The sequence below is a fragment of the Vulpes vulpes genome, unplaced genomic scaffold, assembly GCF_048418805.1.
Source record: "Vulpes vulpes isolate BD-2025 unplaced genomic scaffold, VulVul3 Bu000000733, whole genome shotgun sequence".
NCBI classification, from domain to species: domain Eukaryota; kingdom Metazoa; phylum Chordata; class Mammalia; order Carnivora; family Canidae; genus Vulpes; species Vulpes vulpes.
In genome coordinates, this window is record NW_027325713.1 from 8,345 (window position 1) to 30,776 (window position 22,432).

At 40.1% G+C, this 22,432-nt stretch overlaps 2 protein-coding genes and 1 long non-coding RNA gene across 5 annotated transcripts; 2 read left to right on the top strand and 1 right to left on the bottom strand.

Moving 5' to 3' along the window:
* Nucleotides 1-777: 777 nt before the first annotated feature.
* On the bottom strand, nt 778-12,821 carry LOC140596700 (uncharacterized). The gene is made up of 2 exons (XR_011998606.1): nt 12,683-12,821; nt 778-4,407 (listed from the first exon to the last, which is right to left on the bottom strand). It is a non-coding gene; the product is annotated as an uncharacterized lncRNA (long non-coding RNA).
* Nucleotides 10,532-12,942, top strand: LOC140596696 (uncharacterized). The gene is made up of 3 exons (XM_072745190.1): nt 10,532-10,595; nt 11,237-12,263; nt 12,752-12,942. Exons 1-2 carry the CDS (start codon nt 10,532-10,534, stop codon nt 12,205-12,207), a joined length of 1,035 nt encoding a protein of 344 aa, XP_072601291.1. The 3' UTR covers nt 12,208-12,263; nt 12,752-12,942.
* Nucleotides 11,149-22,040, top strand: LOC140596697 (small ribosomal subunit protein uS11-like). Of its 3 annotated transcripts, XM_072745191.1 has the most exons (3): nt 12,257-12,942; nt 13,111-13,236; nt 21,110-22,040. In XM_072745191.1, exons 2-3 carry the CDS (start codon nt 13,181-13,183, stop codon nt 21,573-21,575), a joined length of 522 nt encoding a protein of 173 aa, XP_072601292.1. In that variant the 5' UTR covers nt 12,257-12,942; nt 13,111-13,180; the 3' UTR covers nt 21,576-22,040. The 3 variants fall into 3 exon arrangements, with proteins under 3 accessions (XP_072601294.1, XP_072601292.1, XP_072601293.1); XM_072745193.1 differs by lacking the exons at nt 12,257-12,942; nt 13,111-13,236 and adding an exon at nt 11,149-11,302; XM_072745192.1 differs by lacking the exon at nt 13,111-13,236.
* The last annotated feature ends 392 nt before the right edge of the window (nt 22,041-22,432 follow it).

Consider the following 22,432-nt stretch of genomic DNA (forward strand, 5'->3'; position numbering starts at 1 on the left):
AGATTTCATACAAAGATAAACACAAAAGGAAGATAATATTAAGTGACGGAGCAGAGGAAGGTATGAGGGAGGAAGAGAATGCAAGATTTTTTTCTCATAATGAATACAAAGGGGAGCCTAAATATTTTATTCAAAAGTCTCATTATAAAAATAATCACTTAAAAACTTACTAAATATTAGAGTAGTCATAATATATATGTATAATGTAGCTATATATGTAGATTATATATGTATAATATATCAGAAGATATATATTTATACTCAAACATAAGCACAAATATATACAAAATCTGATATAGCACATCACTTTAGAGTCACGGGAAAGAAGGAGGGAAAGGAGGAGGAGGAAAAAAGGGGGAAGAAGGAGGAAAGGGAGAGGAGAAAAATGGGGAAGAAGAGGAGAAAGAAAACAGATTAATTCCATAAATATTTTTTTTTTTATAATTGAGCTTTAATGAATAGTAGGAAACAATTCAGCATTGCTTCCACTCTCCAAGGGTAGGTTTTCTTTGTTATAAATATTGTTAAATGTTTCCCCAGGCAAGTGAAATATTTTAATGTAGAACTATAGACAAAATATAAATGAATATTGGAGGATATGTATCAATGATGAGTTTGAGAACTTGAAAATCTTTTACCTTAATATTGTCTCTCCGAATTAATTATTTAATGAATATTTTATTATTATCATAAAGAAAAAGAACTGTGTTGGAAAGGGACAGGGAAGGCAATTAGCTGTATGTGATTATTTAAAAAAGAGCAAGTGGTAGGAACATGTGAAGGTATCTTTTTATTTTGATTATTTTCACATATCTGGTTACAGAAACTATCATCTTTTCAGTGCTTCAAAATGCACTAGAATATTAGTTACTGTATACAGGCAGGATTATTTTTTTACTTGTTTGTCTTGTTTTTACAGTTTGCTGCCTTATTCCTAGCACCTAACACCATACCTGATCTGATATATGGTAGATGCTCATTGATAGTTGTTGAATGAGAGATCATTTTTGGAGAAGTGTTCTTGTATTAATTCTTGTTCGCAAAGCTAATGGAAAAGAAACTATCAGGTTAAAAACTGTTTGCTCCTAATAATTATTTTCATCAAATGAAAACACTTCCAGTCATGAGATCAACACAAGAAAGCATTTCATAGAATAAAACATGCAGCCATAAATATATGGAAAAGTTATAGTCATTGTTTATACACATACTAAAAAAATAACTCTATATTGAGTAGTATGTAACCTAAAATTAGAGAAAATAGCTGACATTTTGCTCAACGAATTATTACTTGCAATAGCCCCAATTGGGGAAACATCTATATTTTCTCATATTCTTAGGGCTTTTGACGTGTGTTGCTAAGTTGCCTATTCACCTATTGATATGTCTACAAGCACCTTACCACATATATTCCCGGAACAACTGTAAATTATTGTGCATTAAAAAATCATTTTCAGTTATGACAGCCTAGTGAACGATATCTGGTTATCAGTTGATCACAATTAACATTGGACTACATAAATGCAATTATTGATTACTTGTATTTCCTCCTTTGAAAGTTTCTAGGCATAACAGCTTTTTTCAGTTTCTCTATTACTATTTTTTCAAATGACCATTTTATCTCTTTTTTGTTTAAGGATATCAGATTTTTATTTCACTATTTTTTGGAAAATTATATTCTCTCACATTTTTTTTGCCTAAGTCTTTTGTTTTGAAATTTTATGATTTTTGACATGCAGAAATCTTATATTTATTTAAGCTAATCTTTATATATGGATATATATACACATATATATTCACACCCTTCAAAAATAATTTGTGCATATTATAATTCTTCAAAATATATCTTTGAGTAATATCTTATTTTAAAATATATTTTGAGACACATACATTATCTACATTTTGCAGTAGGAATTTAATCTCTCCAGCATCATTATTGAAACAAATTGATCCTCTACCTACAGGTGTCAACAGCTGAATATTTGCTTCACTTGCATTTCTTCTGAGGCCTTCTTTGGTGTTCCATTGATTCATTTTTTTGAGAATGTATAGTGCATTGCTCTTACTCATTTTTATTTTTCTGATGTTAGAGATAAAAATATTCAATTGTCATTTGTTAAATAAATCATTACATTCAATGGTTCAAAAATGTTTCAAACTAATTGAGAAGCTGTACATTTAGAATTGTTACTTCCACCCAATCCTCACTCATCTTGAGACCACTACATTACTATGTTTTTGTTATTATATTACTTTTTCTTCACACAAATAAAGCAAACAGGAATATGTACTTATATTTCTTCCTCTTACAAAAAGTTGACAATCCATAGAGAGTGTTCTTCAGGTAACGTAGCATTATAGCCTGCAATTTTTCTGTATCTGTGTGTTTAAACCGCAGTTTATTTAACTTGTTTTTATTTGTGGAAGCTTTAATAGTTTCTAGTCTTCTGCTGTTACAAATGATGTAACAGAGAAACACTTTACAAATGGACTTTATTATTGTGCAGATGTATCTTTACTATAAAACATGCAAGGTAGTACTCATATGTCAAAATTTTCATTACTTAGTCTAACGTATTCATGGTTTTACGTCAGAAAATTTGGAGAGCTGGTATTGGGAGGGCAAGTCTTCTTTATCCTGAGAAAATCTGGCCTTAGCTGCGGCTAAGTTAGAGGAAAATAAAGCATGGAGAATTTACTACAGTTCTGAACTGCCTCTGCTTACAAATGATACATGGCACCTCTTATTATAATCTGTTGGCTGGAATCAAGAACATGCCCACCAACCCAACACTAAAGAAGTAGGTTGAGAAACATTTCAAAGTACATGGAAAATGCAAAATTACTTTCTGTACAATGGTTAAACCAAATAGAACCAAATAGTCCTTTGCTTATTTCTTCCCACACATTCTGCCAAACAGAAGCAAATCTCTATCCAGTAATTGTACCCAATGAGAATCTCATGTATTTTTCAAACTACTAGCATAAAACAGGCACACTCAAGAGGTAACTGGAAAAAGTCTAATGAGAGAGAGTTACACAAGGTGGTATTTATACAGGAGTTGGGATGATTAAGGGAAATGTAAAGAACGGTGAAGCGCCTGCCCTGAACATGAAGCAGCAGCAAGCAATCAATGCGTCTTTTACCCCTTAGACGTGAAGGGATAAAGAAGGGAACGGCTATCAGAACGCTCTTAGAAGTACAGTTGTGTAATGCATGACCAGAAGCTGTGGACAGTAGTAGAGAAATACACATGTTTAAAAACAAAACAATACAAAAACACCACCACCAACAATAAAAAACACACAAACCCTCAAACGAGCAGAGAGAAACACAGAGAAATAAGAAACCTGATATGTATCTCTCTTTCATCTTCCTCTAGCGTCCGATGTGTGCATTCCATGGGCTGATCACAACTAGCAGCAGAGGCAAGACAACCAGATTGATGAAGTCCATGGAGGTCAGCCTCTGCGACACAGCAGGATTGGGATGGGGGGAAGGTAAGTCTGGGATGAGCAAATAGGGAATATCCAGTTCATCACAAACCCTCAGGTAATGTCACATAGTTTCTTCATATGTTCAAATGTGGTTCCTTTGAGTCCGGAGCTCAATGGTCTAAAATGACAGGGCATCAGCTTTCATCTCTCCATAAATTCATGCAGAAAATGCATGGTAGATCAAAGGCAGGATTACTACATTCACTAACAGGCAAATATATCAAGCACTTGTCCACAGAAATTTTGGAATTCCTGCTGGGAAGACAGAGTGAAGCTGTTCTATCCTGGGGAGTTCTCCTTTGTCTCTAGCAAGAGTGCGAGGAGATACATAAAACAAGCAAATGTGATAATGTAGATTCTCTGTGTAATATAAGTGCCTGACATGAAGCTTTTTGTTGTTGATGGTGGTGTTGTATGAGCGGTTGACATTAGGTTTTTTTTATGGCCAGGAAATTTTTATTAAAAGACAGTCATCTTGAATAAATATATTATTAGTTCTGTGACCCAACTACTAGCAAAACAACCAGGCATGGAATTAGGCCACCCCCGCCATGAAGTTTCCTTTCGCAAAAAAGCCTTAGTTAACTGAGATACTTGACAGCTTGAGGGACCCTGCTTTTACATCCCCAACCCTAATTCCTGCTCTTATGCTTTAAATTAGCTGGTGAAAAGTGAACGCATGAAACTCTAAACACTCCACACTTGAACCCTAATAAAGGCAGAACCCCAAGTTCAGGGTTGTCTGTCTCTCTGTCCGTCCCTTTCTCTCTCCATCTTCTATGTCTCTCACCCCCTTCTCTCTACCTTGCCTTTACTCTGTGCCTTTGACATGCCATATTCCCTCCAGGACGTGTGAGTTATAAATCTTGTTCTTCGAAGTTCCTTGATGATTTCTTGCCGAAATGTGTCCTATAACCAAAATAAAAATCATATGAGCCAGTGCAGCCACAGTATTAGCAATCTTGAAGATTCACTACAAATCCAGAATAGGCAAAGGTATAGAAACATAAAATAAATGACTGATTGCTTATGGCTTGGAAGGTAGCTGGGATCATAAGGTGGTGAAAGCTAAAGGGTACTGGATTTTTTTTTAAGGTTTTACTATTTTAGAGTAGCTTAGGTTGCCAACAAGACTGAGAGGGAGGGAGAGATCCCATCTCTCCCCCTATATCCCACACACATTATCCCATTATCAACAATCAGCCTACTTTTTTTTTTTCTACCAAAACGGTAAGCTACTTTGACACATCATAATCACCTAAAGTCTATAGTTCACCTTAGGGTTCACTCTTGGTGTTATTCATCCTATGGGTTTGAATGAATATATAATGACATACATACATCATTATTATATCATACAGAGTATTTTCGCTGTTCTAAAAATCCTCTGTGCTCTACCTATTCATTTTTCCAACCACCCCGACCCCAGCTGACTACAGATACTTTTATTGTCTCCAGAGTTTTATCTTTTCCAGAATGTCACATATTTGGAATCATGTAGCCTTCTCTATTTGTTTCTATTTCTTACTAAAATGTTAATATATATGCTAATATACTAGTACTGAAAGTTCTTCATTGTCTTTTTGTGGCTTGATAGCTCATTTATTTTTAGTGCTAGATAAATATTTATTCATTCATTCATTCATCCATTCACTCATTCACTCTTCTACTCAAGGCCATGTTGGTTTTTTCCAACTTTTGGCAAATTAAACTGAAGCTGCTATAAACATACATGTGCCAGTTTTTGTGTGGGCACGATTTTCTATTTATTTGAGTAAATACCAAGGAGAATGTGGCTAGATTATATATTAAGAGTATGTTTAGTTTTGCGAGAAACTTTGAAATTGTCTTCCAAGTGCCTGTTCCACTTTTGATCCTCACCAATAGTGTGTGAAATTTCCTCTTGCTTCCTATCCTTACTAGGACCTGGTGTTGTCAGTGTTCTGGATTTTGGCCATTCTAGTAAGTGTGTGCAGGTATCTCCCTGTTATTTTCATTTTCACTTACCTGATAACATATATTGTGAAGCATTTTTTAATACGTGTATCTGCCATTTGTGTATTATCTTTGGTAAAGTATCAGTTAAGGTCTTTGGCTTATTTTTATTTATTATTATCATTATTTTTAAAGATTTATTTATTTTTATTTTACATAAAGAGAATGTGCAAGCAGGGGGAGGGACAAAGAAAGAGGGAGAGTGAGAATCCTTAAGCAGATTCCCCACTGTGCATGGAGCCAAATGGGAGGCTTGATTCCAGGACCCCAGATTATGACCCACGCCAAAATCAAGAGTCAGATGCTTAACCAACTGAGTCACCCAAGTGCCCCTAACCTATCTTTGGCTTATTTTAAAATCGAGCTGTTTGTTTTCCTATTATTGAGTTTTAAGACTTCTTGGCATATTTAAGGGGCCCCTGAATGCTCAGTCGATTAAGTGACCAATTCTTGGTTTGGCTCAAGTCATAATCACATAGGTAGTGAGGTAGAATGGGAGCCTGGCGTTCCTTCCCCACACTGAGCCCCACCTCAGGGTCTGAGCTCAGCAAGGAGTCTTCTTGAGGATTCTCTTCCTTTGCTCCTACCCCCACTCATGCTTCCCATGCATCTTCTTTCACTCTCTTTCTTTCTAAAATAAATAAATAAATCTTGTAAATAAAAAAGAGTTCTTTGTATATTTTGGATAATGGTTTTTTATCAGGTGCATTTTTTGGAAAAAAATATTACCCATTCTGTGGCTTATCTTCTAATTCTCTGGATATTGATTTTCATTGAGCAAAAGCTTTTAAATTTAATGAAATTCAGCTTATCTTTTTTTTTTTCATGGATCTTGCCTTTGGTGGTGTGGTAAAAAGACCTTATGATAGCCAAGGTAATCTAGGTTTTCTCATATACTCTCTTCATGGAGTTTTATACTGTTCTTTTTCACATGTAGGTGAGTTATTTTTTGTAAAGGGTACAAGATTTGTGTCTAGGCCCATGTTTTTGCAGATGATTGCCCAATTTTTCAGCATCATTTTTTGCAGAGACTATCTTTATTGTATTACCTTTTCTCCTTTGTCAAAGATCAGTTGACTGTATTTATGGAGATCTATTTCTGGGATCTCTGTTTTGGCCCATTACTCTATTTGTCTGTTCTTTTGTCAATGCCACACTGCCTTGATTACTATAGCTGAGTAGTAAGTCTTAAAACCAAGTAGCATCTGCCCTCCAACTCTGTTGTTCTCCCTCAATAGTGTGTTGGCTATTCTAGATATTTTGTCTCTCCATATAAATTTTAGAATTAATTTTTGATACATATAAAATAACCTGATGGGATTTTAATTGGTATTACATTGATAGCTCCCTCTATCCCCCCTTTATATATATATATATATATATATATATATATATATATATATATATATATTTTACATTTTCATAATATTGAATCATCTTGTCCATAAAAATAGAATATATCTCCATTTATTTAGTTTTTGTTTGTTTTTTTGTTCATCTAAGTATTTCATTTTTTTACTTATTTATTTGTTTATTTATTCAGAGAAAGAGAGAGAGAGAGAGAGAGAGAGGCAGAGACACAGGTAGAGGGAGAATCAGGCTCCATGCAGGGAGCCTGATGTGGCACTCGATGTCGGGTCTCCAGGATCAGGCCCTGGGCCGAAGGTGGTGCTAAACCACTGAGCCACCTGGGCTGCCCTAAGTATTTCAATTTTGAGACTGTTAATGTAAATGTTATTGTGGGTCTTTTTTTTCCAATTTTTTATGTAAATTACAGTTAACCATTCAATATTAGTTTCAGGTTCAGAACCTAGTGATTCATCACTTACATACAATACCCCATGCTCATCAAAAGTGGTCTCCTTAATACCCATCCCCCATGTAATGCATCCCCTGCTCACCTGGGAAGAGTGATCATCAGTTCCTTCTATGTAGCTAAGTGTCTTTTTCCTGGTTTGCCTCTCTTTTACCCCCTGTTCATCTGTTCTGCTTCTTAAGTTCCATATATGAGTGCAATCATAAGGCATTTATCTTACTTGACTGACTTACTTTGCTTAGCATAATACTCCATAGCTCCATCCACGTTGTTGCAAATGGAAAGATTTCATTCTTTTTATGGCTGAGTAATATCCCATTTATTTATATATACACATTTGCTTATCTATTCATCAGTCGATGGCATTTGGGCTCTTTCCATAATTTGGCTATTGTTGATAGTGTTGCTATAAACACTGGGGTGAATGTATCCCTTCGAATTAGTATTTTTATATCCTTTGGGTTAATACACAGTAGTGCAATTCCTTGATCATAAGGTAGTTCTATTTTTAACTTTTTCAGGAAATTCTGTACTATTTTTCAGAGTGGCTATACCGGTTTTCATTTCCACCAACAGTGTGAGAGGTTTCCCCTTAAAATACAACATCCATTCATAATAAAAACCCTCAGCAAAGTAGGGATAGAGGGAATCTATATCAATATCACAAAGGTCATATGTGAAAAACCCGCAGCTAATATCATTGTCTGTGGGGAAAACAGAGCTTTTCCTCTATGGTTAAAAACAAGACAGTGTGGTCCACTCTCACCCATTGTTATTTAACATAGCAGTGGAAGTCCTACCCTCAACAGTCAGACAGCAAAAAGAAATAAAACACATCCAAATTGGCAAGGGAGAAATCAAACTTTCACTATTTACAGATGACATCATACTCTATACGGAAAACCTAAAAGACTCTACCAAAAAGTTGCTAGAACTGGCACGCAAGTTCGGTACAGTCACAGGGTAGAAAATCAATATACAGATATCTGTTGCATTTCTATACATCAATAGTGAAACAGCAGAAAGAGGAATTAAAGAATTGATTCATTTACAGTTGCACTCAAATCCATAAGATATTTGGAGTAAACTCAACGAAAGAGGTGAAAGTCCTGTATTCTGAAAACTATAATATACTGATGAAAGAAACTAAAGAGGATGCAAAGAAATGGAAAAACATTCCATGCTCATGGATCAAAAGAACATATATTGTTAACATATCTATACTACTGAAAGCAATCTACATATTTAATACAATTCCTATCAAAATACCACCAGGATTTTTCACAGTGCTAGAACACACAATCCTAAAATTTGTATGGAACTAGAAGAGACCTTGAATAGCGAAAGCAATCTTGAAAAAGAAAAACAAAGCTGCAGGCATCACAATTCTGGACTTCAAGCTGTATTACAGAGCTGTAGTGATTAAGACAGTGTGGTACTGGCACAAAAACAGACCAAAATCAGTGGAACAGAGTAGAGAACCCGGAAATGGATTCTGACAACTATATGGTCAGCTGATCAACAAAGCAGGAAAGAATACCCACTGGAAAAAAAGTCACTTTAACAAAAAATAGTGCTGGGAAAACTGGACAGCAACATGCAGAAGAATGAAACTGGACCACTTTCTTACGTTCAAATGGATTAAAGATCTAAATGTGAGATCTGAAACCATCAAAATCCAAGAGGAGAACACAGGCAGCAACCTTTTTGACACCAATTGTAGCAACTTCTTATTACATATGTCTCCTGAAGGGAAAGAAAAACAAAAATAGACTATTGGGATTCATCAATGTAAAAAGCTTTTGCACAGTGAAGGAAACAATCAACAAAACTAAAAGGCAACCTTGTAGAATAGGAGAAGATATTTGTTAATGACATATCTGATAAAGGGTTAGTATCCAAAATCTATAAAGAACTTATCAAACTCAACACCCAAAAAATGAATCATCCAGTTAAGAAATGAGGAGAAGACATGAATGGACATTTTTCCAAAGAAGACATAGAGATGGCTAACAGACTCAACATCAATGAAAACATGCTCAACATCAATCATCAGGGAATTACAAATCAAAAGTACAAAAGATCTCATTTCACACCTGTCAGAATGGCTAAAATTAACAACATAGGAGACAAGTGTTGGCTAGGCATTGTGTTTTTAATTTCAAATTCCACTTGTTCATTGCTGGCATGTAGGAAATCAGTTGACCTTTGTATATTAACCTGTCATTCTGTAGCCTCGCTATACTCATTTAATAGTTCCAGAAATATTTTTGTTGAATTTTCAGACTTCTACATAGATAGGTGTGGAGTGAAGAGAAATTAAGAAAAATGGAGTGCTTTGGCATGTTTCAAAATGGTTTCTCTTCCCCTTCCCTGCTGTAAGCCCCAGGGAATTTTTTTAATAGTATTTATTGTGGGAATCTGATGGAGCTCCTAGAAGTGAGTCTAACAGTATTGTGGGAGTTTCTTCTATGACTAGATCCCCTTGGAGTTTTTAATCCCCAGAGTTGCTTGCTCTGAGACTCCAGAAATTCAAGTTTTCAAGTACAAGCACAGTTCAAATTTTCATCTCAGGCCTGGTTCCTACAGGTGTTTCCGCTTGTGAGTGTCTGCTCCAGGTAAGCTATGACTCCCTCCTGTTATTCATTCACCTTTCTATATATCCAATCTTGGGATCAGTGATTTTTCCTGTGTCTTCCCCCTCTTAAAGATCTGAGAAGAGTTGATTTTTAAGTCTATTCAGCTTGTTTACTTGTTGTTAGGACAGAGAGTTGACTTCTCAGCTTCCTATGTGCAGAACTGTAAATCACAGTTCCAGTAATGAAAATGTTCTAAAATCGTGGAGATGGTTGTACATATCTCTGAATAGGAAAAGACCAATGAATTGTACATTTTAAATGGGTGAATAGTGTGGTATGTGAGATATGGCTCAACAAAGTTGTTAAAAAATATTTGGATTCTAAACAATATAAATGTTTTGTATGCCTGTGTCCCTGAGGTGTTATACCAGTCTTTCTAGAGAATATGTGCAAACGTTGTGATTTATGGTGAACACCTGTTCTCCTGGGTTTCTGGAGCCTCAGAAACTGGTCTTGTAGGCAATGGCTATATACCTACGTGGTGGACCACCAATAAAAGCCTTGGTGTTGTAGGCTCAGGTGACCTCACTGGTAGACAATACTTCAAACAGGTTTCCTCATCTTGTTGCTAGGGAAATTAACCATGTCCTCTACTGAGGGAGAACTTTCGGGAGCTTACATCTGGATTCCTTCAGACTTTGCCCCATGTACTATTTTCCTTTAATCATTTTGCTTTATAAAAAATCACTTTGCTTTTTGTCCATTTGCTGTAATAAGCCATAATTATGTGTACAAGAACTTCTGAGCCCTGTGGGTTCTAGCAAATCACTGAATCTGGTGATAGTCTTGGAAACCTCTGACATAGCTGCTTCGGGAAAGTCTTATGTAGAGATCAGCAGCCCTCTTCCTTATCTGGAACACGTAGGAGCAAAGATTGTAAAGATGTGAAAAGGGAGTGTGTAGAAAACTCATGCCTATCTTTAATCCTCACTTGAAAGTGACACAGAGATTGGGAATTATAGGGTTCCTCACTGCTGGACAGGGCATCTTGGCAACGTAAGGTAAAATATGAACTCTGGTGAGTGATGCTGCAGGCAGGCAGGTGCGCCGCTCCCTACACTTAGCCTCCCCCCGCCCCCTGCCCTCTCTCCCTTTGCTGCTGAGAGCGTTGGAGAATGTGCTGCAGCTGGTGCGTGGGCAGGTGCAGCCACCATCTGCTCTCGGAGTCCGCATGCGCACAAGCACCTCGCACCCAGGATCTGGCCCAGGCCCCACGGATCCCAGAACCTGCCGGGGACGTGGCTAACCCCGCCCCCTCGCGGTGGCGATTGGCTGAACCGTTCCTGAGGGCGAGGCGCGGTCAAGGCGGGCGAGGGTCTCCCCTGTGAAGTCGGGGCGAGACGTGTCCAAGGAGGTGAGACCGTGGGAGGGGTGTGGGCGGGGGTCGGGTCCTCCCTGCCCCAAGGGTCCTTGAGAAGCCAGTTGGTTTCTCCCGGCGCTTGTCTCCTCCCACCGCCTCCTCTCATTGGCCAGGCCCGGGAGGCGGGTGCGCTCCCATTGGCCGGGGGCTGTGTCTGTCCCTGCCAGGGTGGGGGCGGGGTCTCCGCCGCGCTGAGCTTGCCCTTGGGTCTGGCGCTGGGTAGAGCTGCTGCCGCCGCCGCCGCCGCCGCCGCCGCCGCCGCCGCCGCCGCCGCCGCCGCCGGTGCCTCTGCTGCTGCTGCAGCTCGAGCATCCGGGAGCCGCCGCCGCCGGTGCCTCTGCTGCTGCTGCTGCTGCTGCAGCTCGAGCATCCGGGAGCCGCCGCCGCCAGCGCTGCGTCCACCGCCGCCGCCTCCCCTGCCAGGACCCCGAGACACCCCGAGCGCGAGCGGCGGCTGCTGCTTGCCTGCGCCCCCTCTGCCCCCCCTCCCTTCCGTGACCTGCCCACCCCTGCAGCCCTCGCCTGCACCTTCTCCAACACCCCGGATTCCTGCACCACCTGCTCGGGCAGCCCCGGCGGGCTCTGGGACTTGCGGTGCGAGCCGAGGGGAAGGCGAGCTCCGACCCGGTGCCTGCCTGACGGGCTGTCGCGGCTGCACCACCACCAGCAGCAGCAGCAGCAGCAGGAGACACTCTTCCGCCCACCGCAACCCCATTCTGCGGGTGCGTCGCAGCTGCCGCTTCTGCTGCCTCCAGTCCGGGTCCGAGGGTTCGAGCACCGCAGCGGGGACCGAGGGTCCAGCCAGGAGGACGCCGGCGGCCCCTGCACTCTGGGGCCCCCGTCACCAGCATCTTCTCGCCCCCTCGTTCCTTCCCAGCCCCTTAGAGAAGGGACCGTGACCTGGAGACGCGGCGCCGTCCTCCGCTTCTACAGCGTCTGCGGGCTCCTCTACCAGGTCATCCCCGCCCCGCCGAGGGAGCATCAGCTTCACGCCCTTCCCCATCACGCCCACTGCACCCCGCATTTCCACTCTGCCCCTTCCAGTCCCCTAGTCCCCGGCGATGTGCACCCCCCCCCCCTACTCCCCGGTGCGGCAGGGGCGGCGGCAGTTGGCTCCAGCCCTCGGGTCTCCGGCCCTGGCTCAGCCTTGCGCTCCCAGCAGGCAGCCCCGTGCGCGGCCCCTTCCGCCTCTTCACCCACCTGAGCTGCCTCCATCCCTCACTCAGTCCCCGCCAGCAGCACCCCCCACCCCTCCCGCCTTCCGGCGGGCACTTGGCGCCTTCTCTGAACATCACACCCTCCCACCCACCCCCACCGGCCACCTCCCACATCACGCTCCTGACCCGCCCTCTCCACCCTCCTCCTCGCTCTCACCTCCCCCTTTCCGGGTCGCCTTGCTCTTTTCTCTGCTTCCCACCATCACATCCGTGTGTCTTTGAAAAGTGAGTGAGAGCCTGGGAGCGAGCTACGGAGACGGCGAGAACAGCAGCAGCGGCAGCGCCATGTGCACTGCAGTGACATCCCCGGGGGCAGGTGTGTCGTGAGACGTGTCATGCACCTCCGAAAGGAGAGGAGACTGTCTGGGATGTAAAAGAGCGAGAGAAAGGAAGAAGGAAAAGAAAAAGAAAAAGGGGGTAAGGAGAGAGAGAATAAATCAAGAAATAAACAAGGGAAAGGGGAAGGGAAAAGTTAAAAGACTCAAAGCTACTTTATCAACAAGCCTGTTTTTTAAAATTAATCAGCCTGTCTGGTTTTCTTTTCCTCTCTGTTCTTTTTTTTTTTGTTTTCCTTTTTTCTTTAAGCAAAGAAATCTACGCACCTAAGCAGTTACTTTACTGCGAAGGGATTTCCCCTCGGATTCCCGACCTCTCTATGGCTCTGCTCCTGCCGCTTCTTTCCGTCATTAATATTGTCCTTTCACGTGCAATGTACGAACCCCTGCGACCGCGGTGGGGGGAACCGCACAAAACGCTGTTATGATGCAAATCACTGGGTTTGGATGCAGAGCGGCTGGGGAACCGGGGTGCACTTTTCCTCAGATCCTCCCTCTTGCAGGAGGAGGAGGGGGCCCTGTGGAAGGGGAGGAGGACGCGGGTGATGAAGTGAATGGCCATGTGCGGAGTAGGAGGGCGTGGGGAGAGCGCACTTGGGGGGTGGTGAGGCGGAGGCGGCAGGCCAGGGCTGGGGGGGCCGGGCCGGGGGGAGGAAAGTTGTTGCTTTGAAGAGAGGAGTCATACAGGGATGCGGGAGTGAGATACAGGAAGGATGGATGGGAAATGATGGACTATAGGATTTTCAAAGCTAGGTGACTCTTGATTTCTTGCTAAATCTTTGCCCACCTCTAACCCCTCTGTCGTCATTTCTGTAGTTGTGGGAAGGATAAGTTGATCAAATGTATTTGTCCCTTGGTAAAATGAATCTGGAAGTAAGACACAAGTAGACCGCAGGCGTGCAAAACCCAATTGGCCTTTGGAGGATTTAAATGAGGTCAATGAACCGTCTTTCAGCAAGTCCTTGGAATGCATCCTGCCTCCTATCTTGCAGGATATGGACTGGGATGGATTTTATTTATGCATATTTATGATGTGAAGGAAAACAGAGTGGACAGAGTTTTTCTGAATTAACTAACTGACCTTGCGGAGGTATTTCTTACCATCTTTTTTGTGTTTTATGTTAAATGTAAATTCCAGATATGAAATGTGCCAGCATCCCCGAGAAAGCCGGCAGCCTTCTCCCTGCTTACGCTGCCTCCTCCCATTTCCCACCATTCGCACTCCCACCTTCTCACAAGTACCCCGGGAGGCTGACACATCACTTGGGTCTCTAATCCATGCTGAAACGTGTTCCTAGATGCCCTATTTCACCTCTCAGTAACTTGCATTTCTCAACTCTGCATGTGTGTGTGTGTGTGTGTGTGTGCGCGCGCGCGCGCTCTCTACGCAGGGTAGTGGGAGTGTGATGTGGGGAAATCAGTTAATTCGGTGATTGCGATGAAAACTCGACACCGCTGGATGTGTTTTCCCTGCCAATCTGTGCGTGCTGGCCCCGGCACGTCATTGCACACACTGCTGGGCTGGTGTGAGATTATTTATTATAGAGCATGTGGGCAAAGGACTGCACTTGGGGGTCGCCTCCTCTGCCTTCAACATTTCCCATGAATTGTGGATTCACTGCAGTGCAAAATAACTGTCTGCTGGTGTCTCATTCTCTCAGCCTGGAGGAGGATTTTCTCTCTCTCTACCCGGAGAGATTCCATCAGCTGCATTCTCTTTTATTAAAAACATGGGTCTCTTGTATTAAGTATGTAAGCCAATTATTTAAAAAGTGCTGCTTTTCACAGCAGATTAGAGGTGGTGGTGCAAGGGGTGTGGGCATGCCAGAGAAAATGCACCACTGCAACCCACAGCAGCACCAGCATCAGGTCCAAGTATATAAATAAATAAGCGTCCTCTACAGCAACCAGGGAGAAAGCACCAGCCCAACAGGGTCTGTGTACTTATGAGCATCTTAGATCAGGCCATGTTAAGACACCAAAGGACAGAAGAGGATTTAAAAGGAAAAAAAAAAAAAAAACTAGAGGGGGAGGGGGTGCAAAGCACCATTGGATTGTAGTCTCATGTTTATGGCTGCCTCACATTGATCAAACACTGCTCCACAGACACATCGCACTTTGTTGATATTGTCAGTTCCTGCTCAAACAAATTGCTCAGGCCTTCCTTGTTTTACTCTTGGCCAAAAACATTGCTTCAGGGTTGAGGTTGTTTCTCCCAGCATCCTACACTTTTATTAGGACTTGGTTAGGTTGTAAAATGAAAAGCTTTATTTCCTGGACACAGATTAAACACTTAGCAGGTCTTTCCTTTCCATGTGCAGAGAAAGAAGGGTGGCGGCGGAACTAGTGAGCAACTAACTGATTTTGGCTAGAGGGAGTCTGTTCTGCCTGCTGGTAGTTATGACTAGGCAAATGCTATAGGCAGCCTATAGCTTCTTATTTTTAGCTTTATCGGAACTATGGTGGTATCTGTGACTTAAGTAATACTGATCAATTAATTTAGCATTTCTATTATTATCCCCTTTCTTGCACTATGCCTTATTTTAGACAAGAAGACTCATTTGAACGTATCTTCTCTGTGTTTTATATTGTCACCAATATTTTACTCTTTCTGGGAAGCAAAATCAACCTTTTGGCTTGTTAATATGTAAAGTTAATGAGCCAGTGGTGAGAATCAAGTCAATGATAAAATAAGTTAAAAAAAATAGTACTATTCTAAAAATCTACCATTTTGTCTTCAGTGGATTCTTAGGAAATGAAAATGAATCATTAGAAGGAAATAAATATGTTTCTGACCAAAGCACAACTCGCAATGTATAGACTAGATAGACTAGACTAGATAACAAAAATTTGCTTCTGTGTTAGTTTATGGGGCATCCTTGTTTATTTTCCTCCATCACAGGTAGGGGAAAAATCTGGAATGAGGGTACAGAACAGTTTAGAGAAATGAATTTCTTTAGAAGGAGGCGTGCAAAAGCTTGCCACCTGGAACTAAAACCTCTCTTGGTTACAGAGCAGATCCAGTTCAATTGCTAACCCTGGCTGAAGCTGTGTCCCCTTTCCATGCCTGAGGGGGCACTGCAAAGATGGAGACTGTCTTGTTTAGCACAAGAAAACGGTCCTAGAAAGGGCAAAGAAGAAAGGACAAAAATACAACCAGAAAATAGACATACATAGAGATTTTGTTGAGAACTTTGTTTCCTTTTTAGATTTAGTCTTACAGAAAAACACATCCAACACAAATACTGGGATTTTAGTGTTTGGTTTTGTCTTGTTTTATTTTCCATGAGATATTTTGATGAATGATCTGTTATTTTAGAAAGACTTTCAAATTGAAGGTCAATTGGACATGCATAGTACTTGCCTCAGTGAATACACTGAACATAAACTTCCCCTTACATTTTTAGAAAGTGTATTATAAAGTACAAACACACCTACATACACTTAATAAAATACTGATAACTTAATGCTTCTCAAAAGCCTCTCTCTCCCATTCATTTCCTTCTATTTGTAATAGCCTTAGTCTTGTTGAGCTCATTTCTTATGTTGAATGCAAGAACCCTATTCCTCCCTTTCTTGATTAACAACTGAAACTTTAAAGAGTAGAATCTGTACATAAGAGCCAAAGACTATGATTTAAATGGTCAAACCCCAAACACTTAGTAATTAGGAAAATCTCCCTGCAAATATGGGGAGTCTCTGGGCAGATTTTCTATCAAGATATGGAAACTTACTTCATTGTCTTCACCATTTCTACAACTATTAGAACTGTGGGAGCATAACATGACCAAAGTAAGCATTGATTGAGAGGCCTCTTTCTGCTTTCTCCCCTGAAAGATCAGATACTTGAGAACTATTTGCCCCACGTTGAAATAGTGAGATGCCATTTTTTTTTTAATGAAAAAAATTACTTGAATTACTTAAGGAGCAAATGGAAGTACAAAAATGCTGGAAGAAATGTGAGTCATGCATTTTAAAGTGACGTAAAATCAATATCAAATAATATTAATTTTCTTTTTAAAATGAGAAATCTATGGGGTATCAGATGGTTGAGACAAGTAAGGTTTATTTATTATGAAGGATTTGGGGTACATTCATAATATAAATAGACCTATCGTATTGATGTTTTATTTGATAACACTGATGTGCGTTCCACGAGATTTATTGAGAAGGCGTCCTCATTTTAATAGGCTCATTGAATAACCTTGGCAAAACCACCCAATGTGTAACAGCTGGCTTAGTAGGCTGAGGAAGTGGTGAGAAATCACAAACTGAGGAAGCCAAACTCAAAAGCTGAAGTTAGAGTTCTTTGTGGAATTGGCAGGTATTGGTTTTTTGGTCCTCCTAGAACAGCTCTAGTGCCCAATGACTACTAAACTTAAGCTTCCTGAGGGCAAGCCCTGAGCCTTTGTCATCTGTGCAATCTTCTTATTCTCAATTTAGTAGATACATAATAAATAGTGTTGGCATGAATAGGTATGTCCTAATGGACTTAAGTAGCTGCATCTCTTCATAATATGTCAGCACTTAAACTTTTTTAAGTTGTTGGACCCTGGCTCACGGGTGCCAACGTGTCCAGGTGACTCTGACCCCAGACAGGCAGATGCAATTAGCAAGAGGGTTTATTGAACGTTTGTGCAAATGGGCTCTCTGCCTCCCAGGAGGAAGAGAGCCCAATTAGCAATTACAGGCATCTTTTAAAGGTAAAAGAAAAAAAAAAAAAACCTCTTAAAGACAAAAGAACCTTGGCAGTAGCATAGCATTCAGGTTATCGATTTCTCAGGTCAACATGAACCTATTCAGGGACATTCCAATCAGGGAGTGGGGGGAAATGGTTTTCTTATCACAAACAGAATGCTTTTTGTTGCTAAAACTTCAGGAAGGCACCTGGATGGGCTGCCTCTGGATTAGGGCTGGTACTACTTAAAGGGGGGGGGGGGGGTTTCTTCAGTATCTTTATAATTTGGGAGCTGTCAGGGATGGGATGTGATGTGAGGAAAAGGCAAGAGTTTGTTTTCTTTGCACTCAGTTATTTTCTCTTACCCTTTTTATGAGGGTTAAAAAGTATATTTTTGAATAAATTTTCTTAGGCTTTAACAATGATTAACGTTTCCCCTTAAAAACACACAAGCAAGATATACATTTCTGAATTTGTGATAGAGCTGAGCATCTATTCTGAATCTTCTTTTGTGCTTATGAAACTAAGTAATGAGACCCTTCCACTACACGAATAGACACAGGGCTGAAGTTGTAAAGGGATCTGCCTTAGAGAGGGCTGGCTACTAATTATTTACATTCTATTTTAGAGGTCTTTGAAGTAAATATTAAGACAGTCATTATTCAACATTTGATATAACTCTAAGTCAACAAATAGTTTTTACTTGAATCTTTAAATTATCTTTCAGCCACTTGAATGCTGAACAGGAAGCTCCAATTTAGCGATAAACAGTCATTCTGGGGGCTAGATGCAGAGGTCATTAGAGATTAGAAAATAAAAATATTTATTTTTAAATAAAATAAATATTTTATCCCATTGTTATTTTGTTTATTTTTAAATAAAATAAATATTTTATCCCACTGTTATTTTGTTTATTTTTAAATAAAATAAATATTTTATCCCACTGTTATTTTGTTTATTTTGTATTATTTTGTATTTTGCTTTGAGAAATAAAAAAATCTCAGAGCTAAGTATGATCAAGTAGTGCAAATCACTTCACATTAAGAAAGCAACAGTTCTTATTGGTCAAATTGATCCCCTAACAATTTTATGTTTTTGATGATGGCTTATTTACAGTAACGGCGCACTCATTGTTTATCTAAAGTCATCTTTGGGAATAGAGCAAGAAAGCACCTTTCCTGACAAGCATGTGCTGCCAACTGTTAAGTGTATAGCTGTTATATTGATTCAGTATGATTTATAAAAAACAATTAATTTGTTCTTATAGAGAAATATTTTTGGCTTCTTTGTTAAAAGTGTTTGCCTTTCAAAATGCAAGTGACTCCCTTAAGGTTTACTTAAACATCCAAACTCAAATTTATGGTGTGTAAAATACATTTTTACTCTCTTAATGAATTCATATTTGATGTTAGCTTGTCCTCTATCCCCTCTGGGGGAAAATGCCCATGACACCTACGTATCTTCCATTCATTCTCATACCTTATATGCCCCCTACTTTCCAATCTTAAGTAGTAGATTTAGGTTGAAATGAGAGATGGTTAGAATATTTGTGTTAAAAAGCAAACAAAAAATATACAATAAGCTTGTCTAATTGTCACTCCTTTGCTGCTCTCTATTTTCTCTTTTTTTTAATTTTTTATTTACTTATGATAGTCACAGAGAGAGAGAGAGAGAGAGAGAGAGAGAGAGGCAGAGACACAGGCAGAGGGAGAAGCAGGCTCCATGCACCGGGAGCCTGATGTGGGATTCGATCCCGGGTCTCCAGGATCGTGCCCTGGGCCAAAGGCAGGCGCCAAACCGCTGCGCCACCCAGGGATCCCTGCTCTCTATTTTCTATTTTGAAGTCTGAGTAACACAGTAACTCAGCTTCCTTTGCACTGTCCAGGAATATAATATCCCCCCAGTCCCGACCATACTCCTAACCTGAAAGACCTATTAAAAGTAATTAATGAGGAATGAAGAGTGGTTCAAGAAAGGGAGATTTGCTAAAGCCTATGTGCTGAATACGTACAGTTTGGGTGATTTTCCTTTTGACCTCCACAATGCATACCCCAATGTTTTAGCAAGGATAAAACTCCTATAATGTGCTTTTGCTTGTTTTTGTTATTGCTATTATTGCGTTTTGTGAGAGTTCAAACTCCTTACTTTCATAATGAAATGGCAAAAAGGAGAGGCAAGGAAGGTGAGTCAGCCAGCCAAACACACAGAAACACCTGGCAAAGCTGACTAAATTAGCATATGCTAGGGTGAGTATTTCCCTCTGTTGTTACATAATCCCTTTCTAATAGGAAATCTGTTCTCATACTTAACCCTTTCAGGAGGGTTGACATTCTCCCACTGTTATTTTGTTTATTTTGTATTATTTATTTTCTCATGAATTGTGTAAACCATCTATTGAGGGGCTTTTATGTCAAATTCTTCCCCCCCCCCCTTCAGTGTTTCTGTATACAAATGTTCCATTCTGTGCCCAACTTCAGGATTCAAGAATCAACTTTTCTATAGCTTTCACTGAGAGGATCTAATTAGCATTTTGGGCCCTCTTTACTCATGTGCAGCTTCCTTTAGAAAATGTATTAGTTCTATGAGGTTCCCCTAAGGATTCATAATACTCTAGCTTGTTACATGTACTGTGGTATTCAGTGTGCCTTAATTATGCACGTGGCCTCATTTCAAAGCCTTTTCAAGGATCATGTGGGATAGAACAGGAGTGTGGCTGTAAGTTCACCGTCATGTATTAATGTGTAGGTGGTATTCAGAGAAGGATGTTTCTGAAGGCAATTATATACCCATGACTCCAGTATAGCAAGCAGCTACATTCTACACTTACTAGTTACCCTGCCAAGGCAGAATGAAATTCACCATTGTGATACATAATACAGTATCTGTTATTTCTAAGTAGTTCTTTGGCCTGGGAATGAAATAAAATAATGAGTGAAAATGTGTATCCCTTATCTTGAATAGGGATTGTCCCTTTCACTCTCTCAAAACAAGAATCAAAAATTGTTCCTAAATCAATACTCTATTCCATAACTAGTCCGTTAACACATTTGCTGTGGTGGGATCTTCAAGTTACGCTGGTTATTATTTGAGGCTATAGATTTTTAGATAGTATTAATTGCCTTCAACTGCATGGGCTGCCAAATGTCAGTGCACTGTCAAATCTGAGACATGATTTTTTCGATTTTTGTTTTGGATGCAATTTGAACAACTGTGAAACTATATAGGGACATTGAACCCAACAGAGCAAGAGGAGAGAAAGAGAAAGAAAGACAAATGTTTTTTAAATAGGGACTTCATTTGTGGAGGGATGGTTATAAGAATTGGCTCATTTAGTACATGTCACCACTTATATGGAGGATATTTTCCTGCATTGCACGAGTTTGAAGGCATACTTATCTTAATTGTACCTTTTGACTTGCATTGGCCTATGTGTCATATCATCAGAAAACTTCAGTTTGACTTGTAAGTACACTTTTTTCTTTTATTTATGACTACTGCAATCAAAAGCATTTTGTATATACTAACTAACTTTGATATATACTAACAATTTTAACCAATTTTTGTTTTGAAGACGCGCAGAAATGGCACCTCGTAAGGGGAAGGAAAAGAAGGAAGAACAGGTCATCAGCCTTGGACCTCAAGTTGCTGAAGGAGAAAATGTGTTTGGTGTCTGCCACATATTTGCATCCTTCAATGACACTTTTGTCCATGTCACTGATCTTTCTGGCAAGGAAACCATCTGTCGTGTAACTGGTGGGATGAAGGTGAAGGCTGACCGAGATGAGTCTTCTCCCTACGCTGCCATGTTGGCTGCCCAGGATGTAGCCCAGAGGTGCAAGGAGCTGGGTATCACTGCTCTCCACATCAAACTCCGAGCCACAGGAGGAAATAGAACCAAGACCCCTGGACCTGGGGCCCAGTCAGCCCTCAGAGCCCTTGCCCGCTCAGGAATGAAGATTGGGCGGATTGAGGATGTCACCCCCATCCCCTCCGATAGCACCCGCAGGAAGGGGGGTCGCCGTCGTCGCCGTCTGTGAACAGGATTCTTCAAACTGAAAATAGTTTGAAAATAGTTTGAAAATAGTTTGAAAATAGTTTAACAGAAAATTGTTAATAAATTGCCTTTGTGTAAGCTAAAAAAAAAAAAAAAAAAAACTTTGAAACTTTGTAAGCACATTATTTGAGCCACATTATTATTTGAAAGCCACATTATTATTAATGATAGTTTAAAAAAATACTGGTCTCCAGTAACTCACTGGAGTTTTTTATTAAGAAAAATTTTGGCCAACATCTGATGTGTTTAAGTAGACAAAAGAATGCCATCTGCCCTTGATATTTGAAACATTTTATTTTGTCTATGCTGTGATCTATATAACCCCTTTGTGTATTTTTATTATAGTATTTTGAATGTTTGGTATTTATCTGTCTGTTTGTTCTACTGGATTATAAACCCATAAAGTACAGGGTCTTATTCTTCATTTTATTTCAAGTGCTTAATCTAAGGTCTGGTCTGTGTCTTTTTTTTTTTTTTTTTTTTAATGTTTTCATTCTACTGATTGATTAGTTCTCTTCCAATCCATTTAATCCTGACACATCTCTTTACTTGGATCCAAATAATATTTAAGTATTTATGTTATAACTGCCAAAGTGCCAATACACTATTCTGAATAGAATAAATATTTGCAATGAATGTTTATTCGTATTTAAGGTACAGAGAGAGTACAAAAAAATGGCTACTAAGAAACACAAACAATTCTGAATAATGACATCCTTCACAAAACTATGAGACCATTGCTTTCAATTAGGGCAAGCAATTCGAATTTGCACTGAAAACATTCATCTCATAGCTTTGAATCTCCCTGATTTCTCCGGGCATCATAACCCCTTGTCTTTT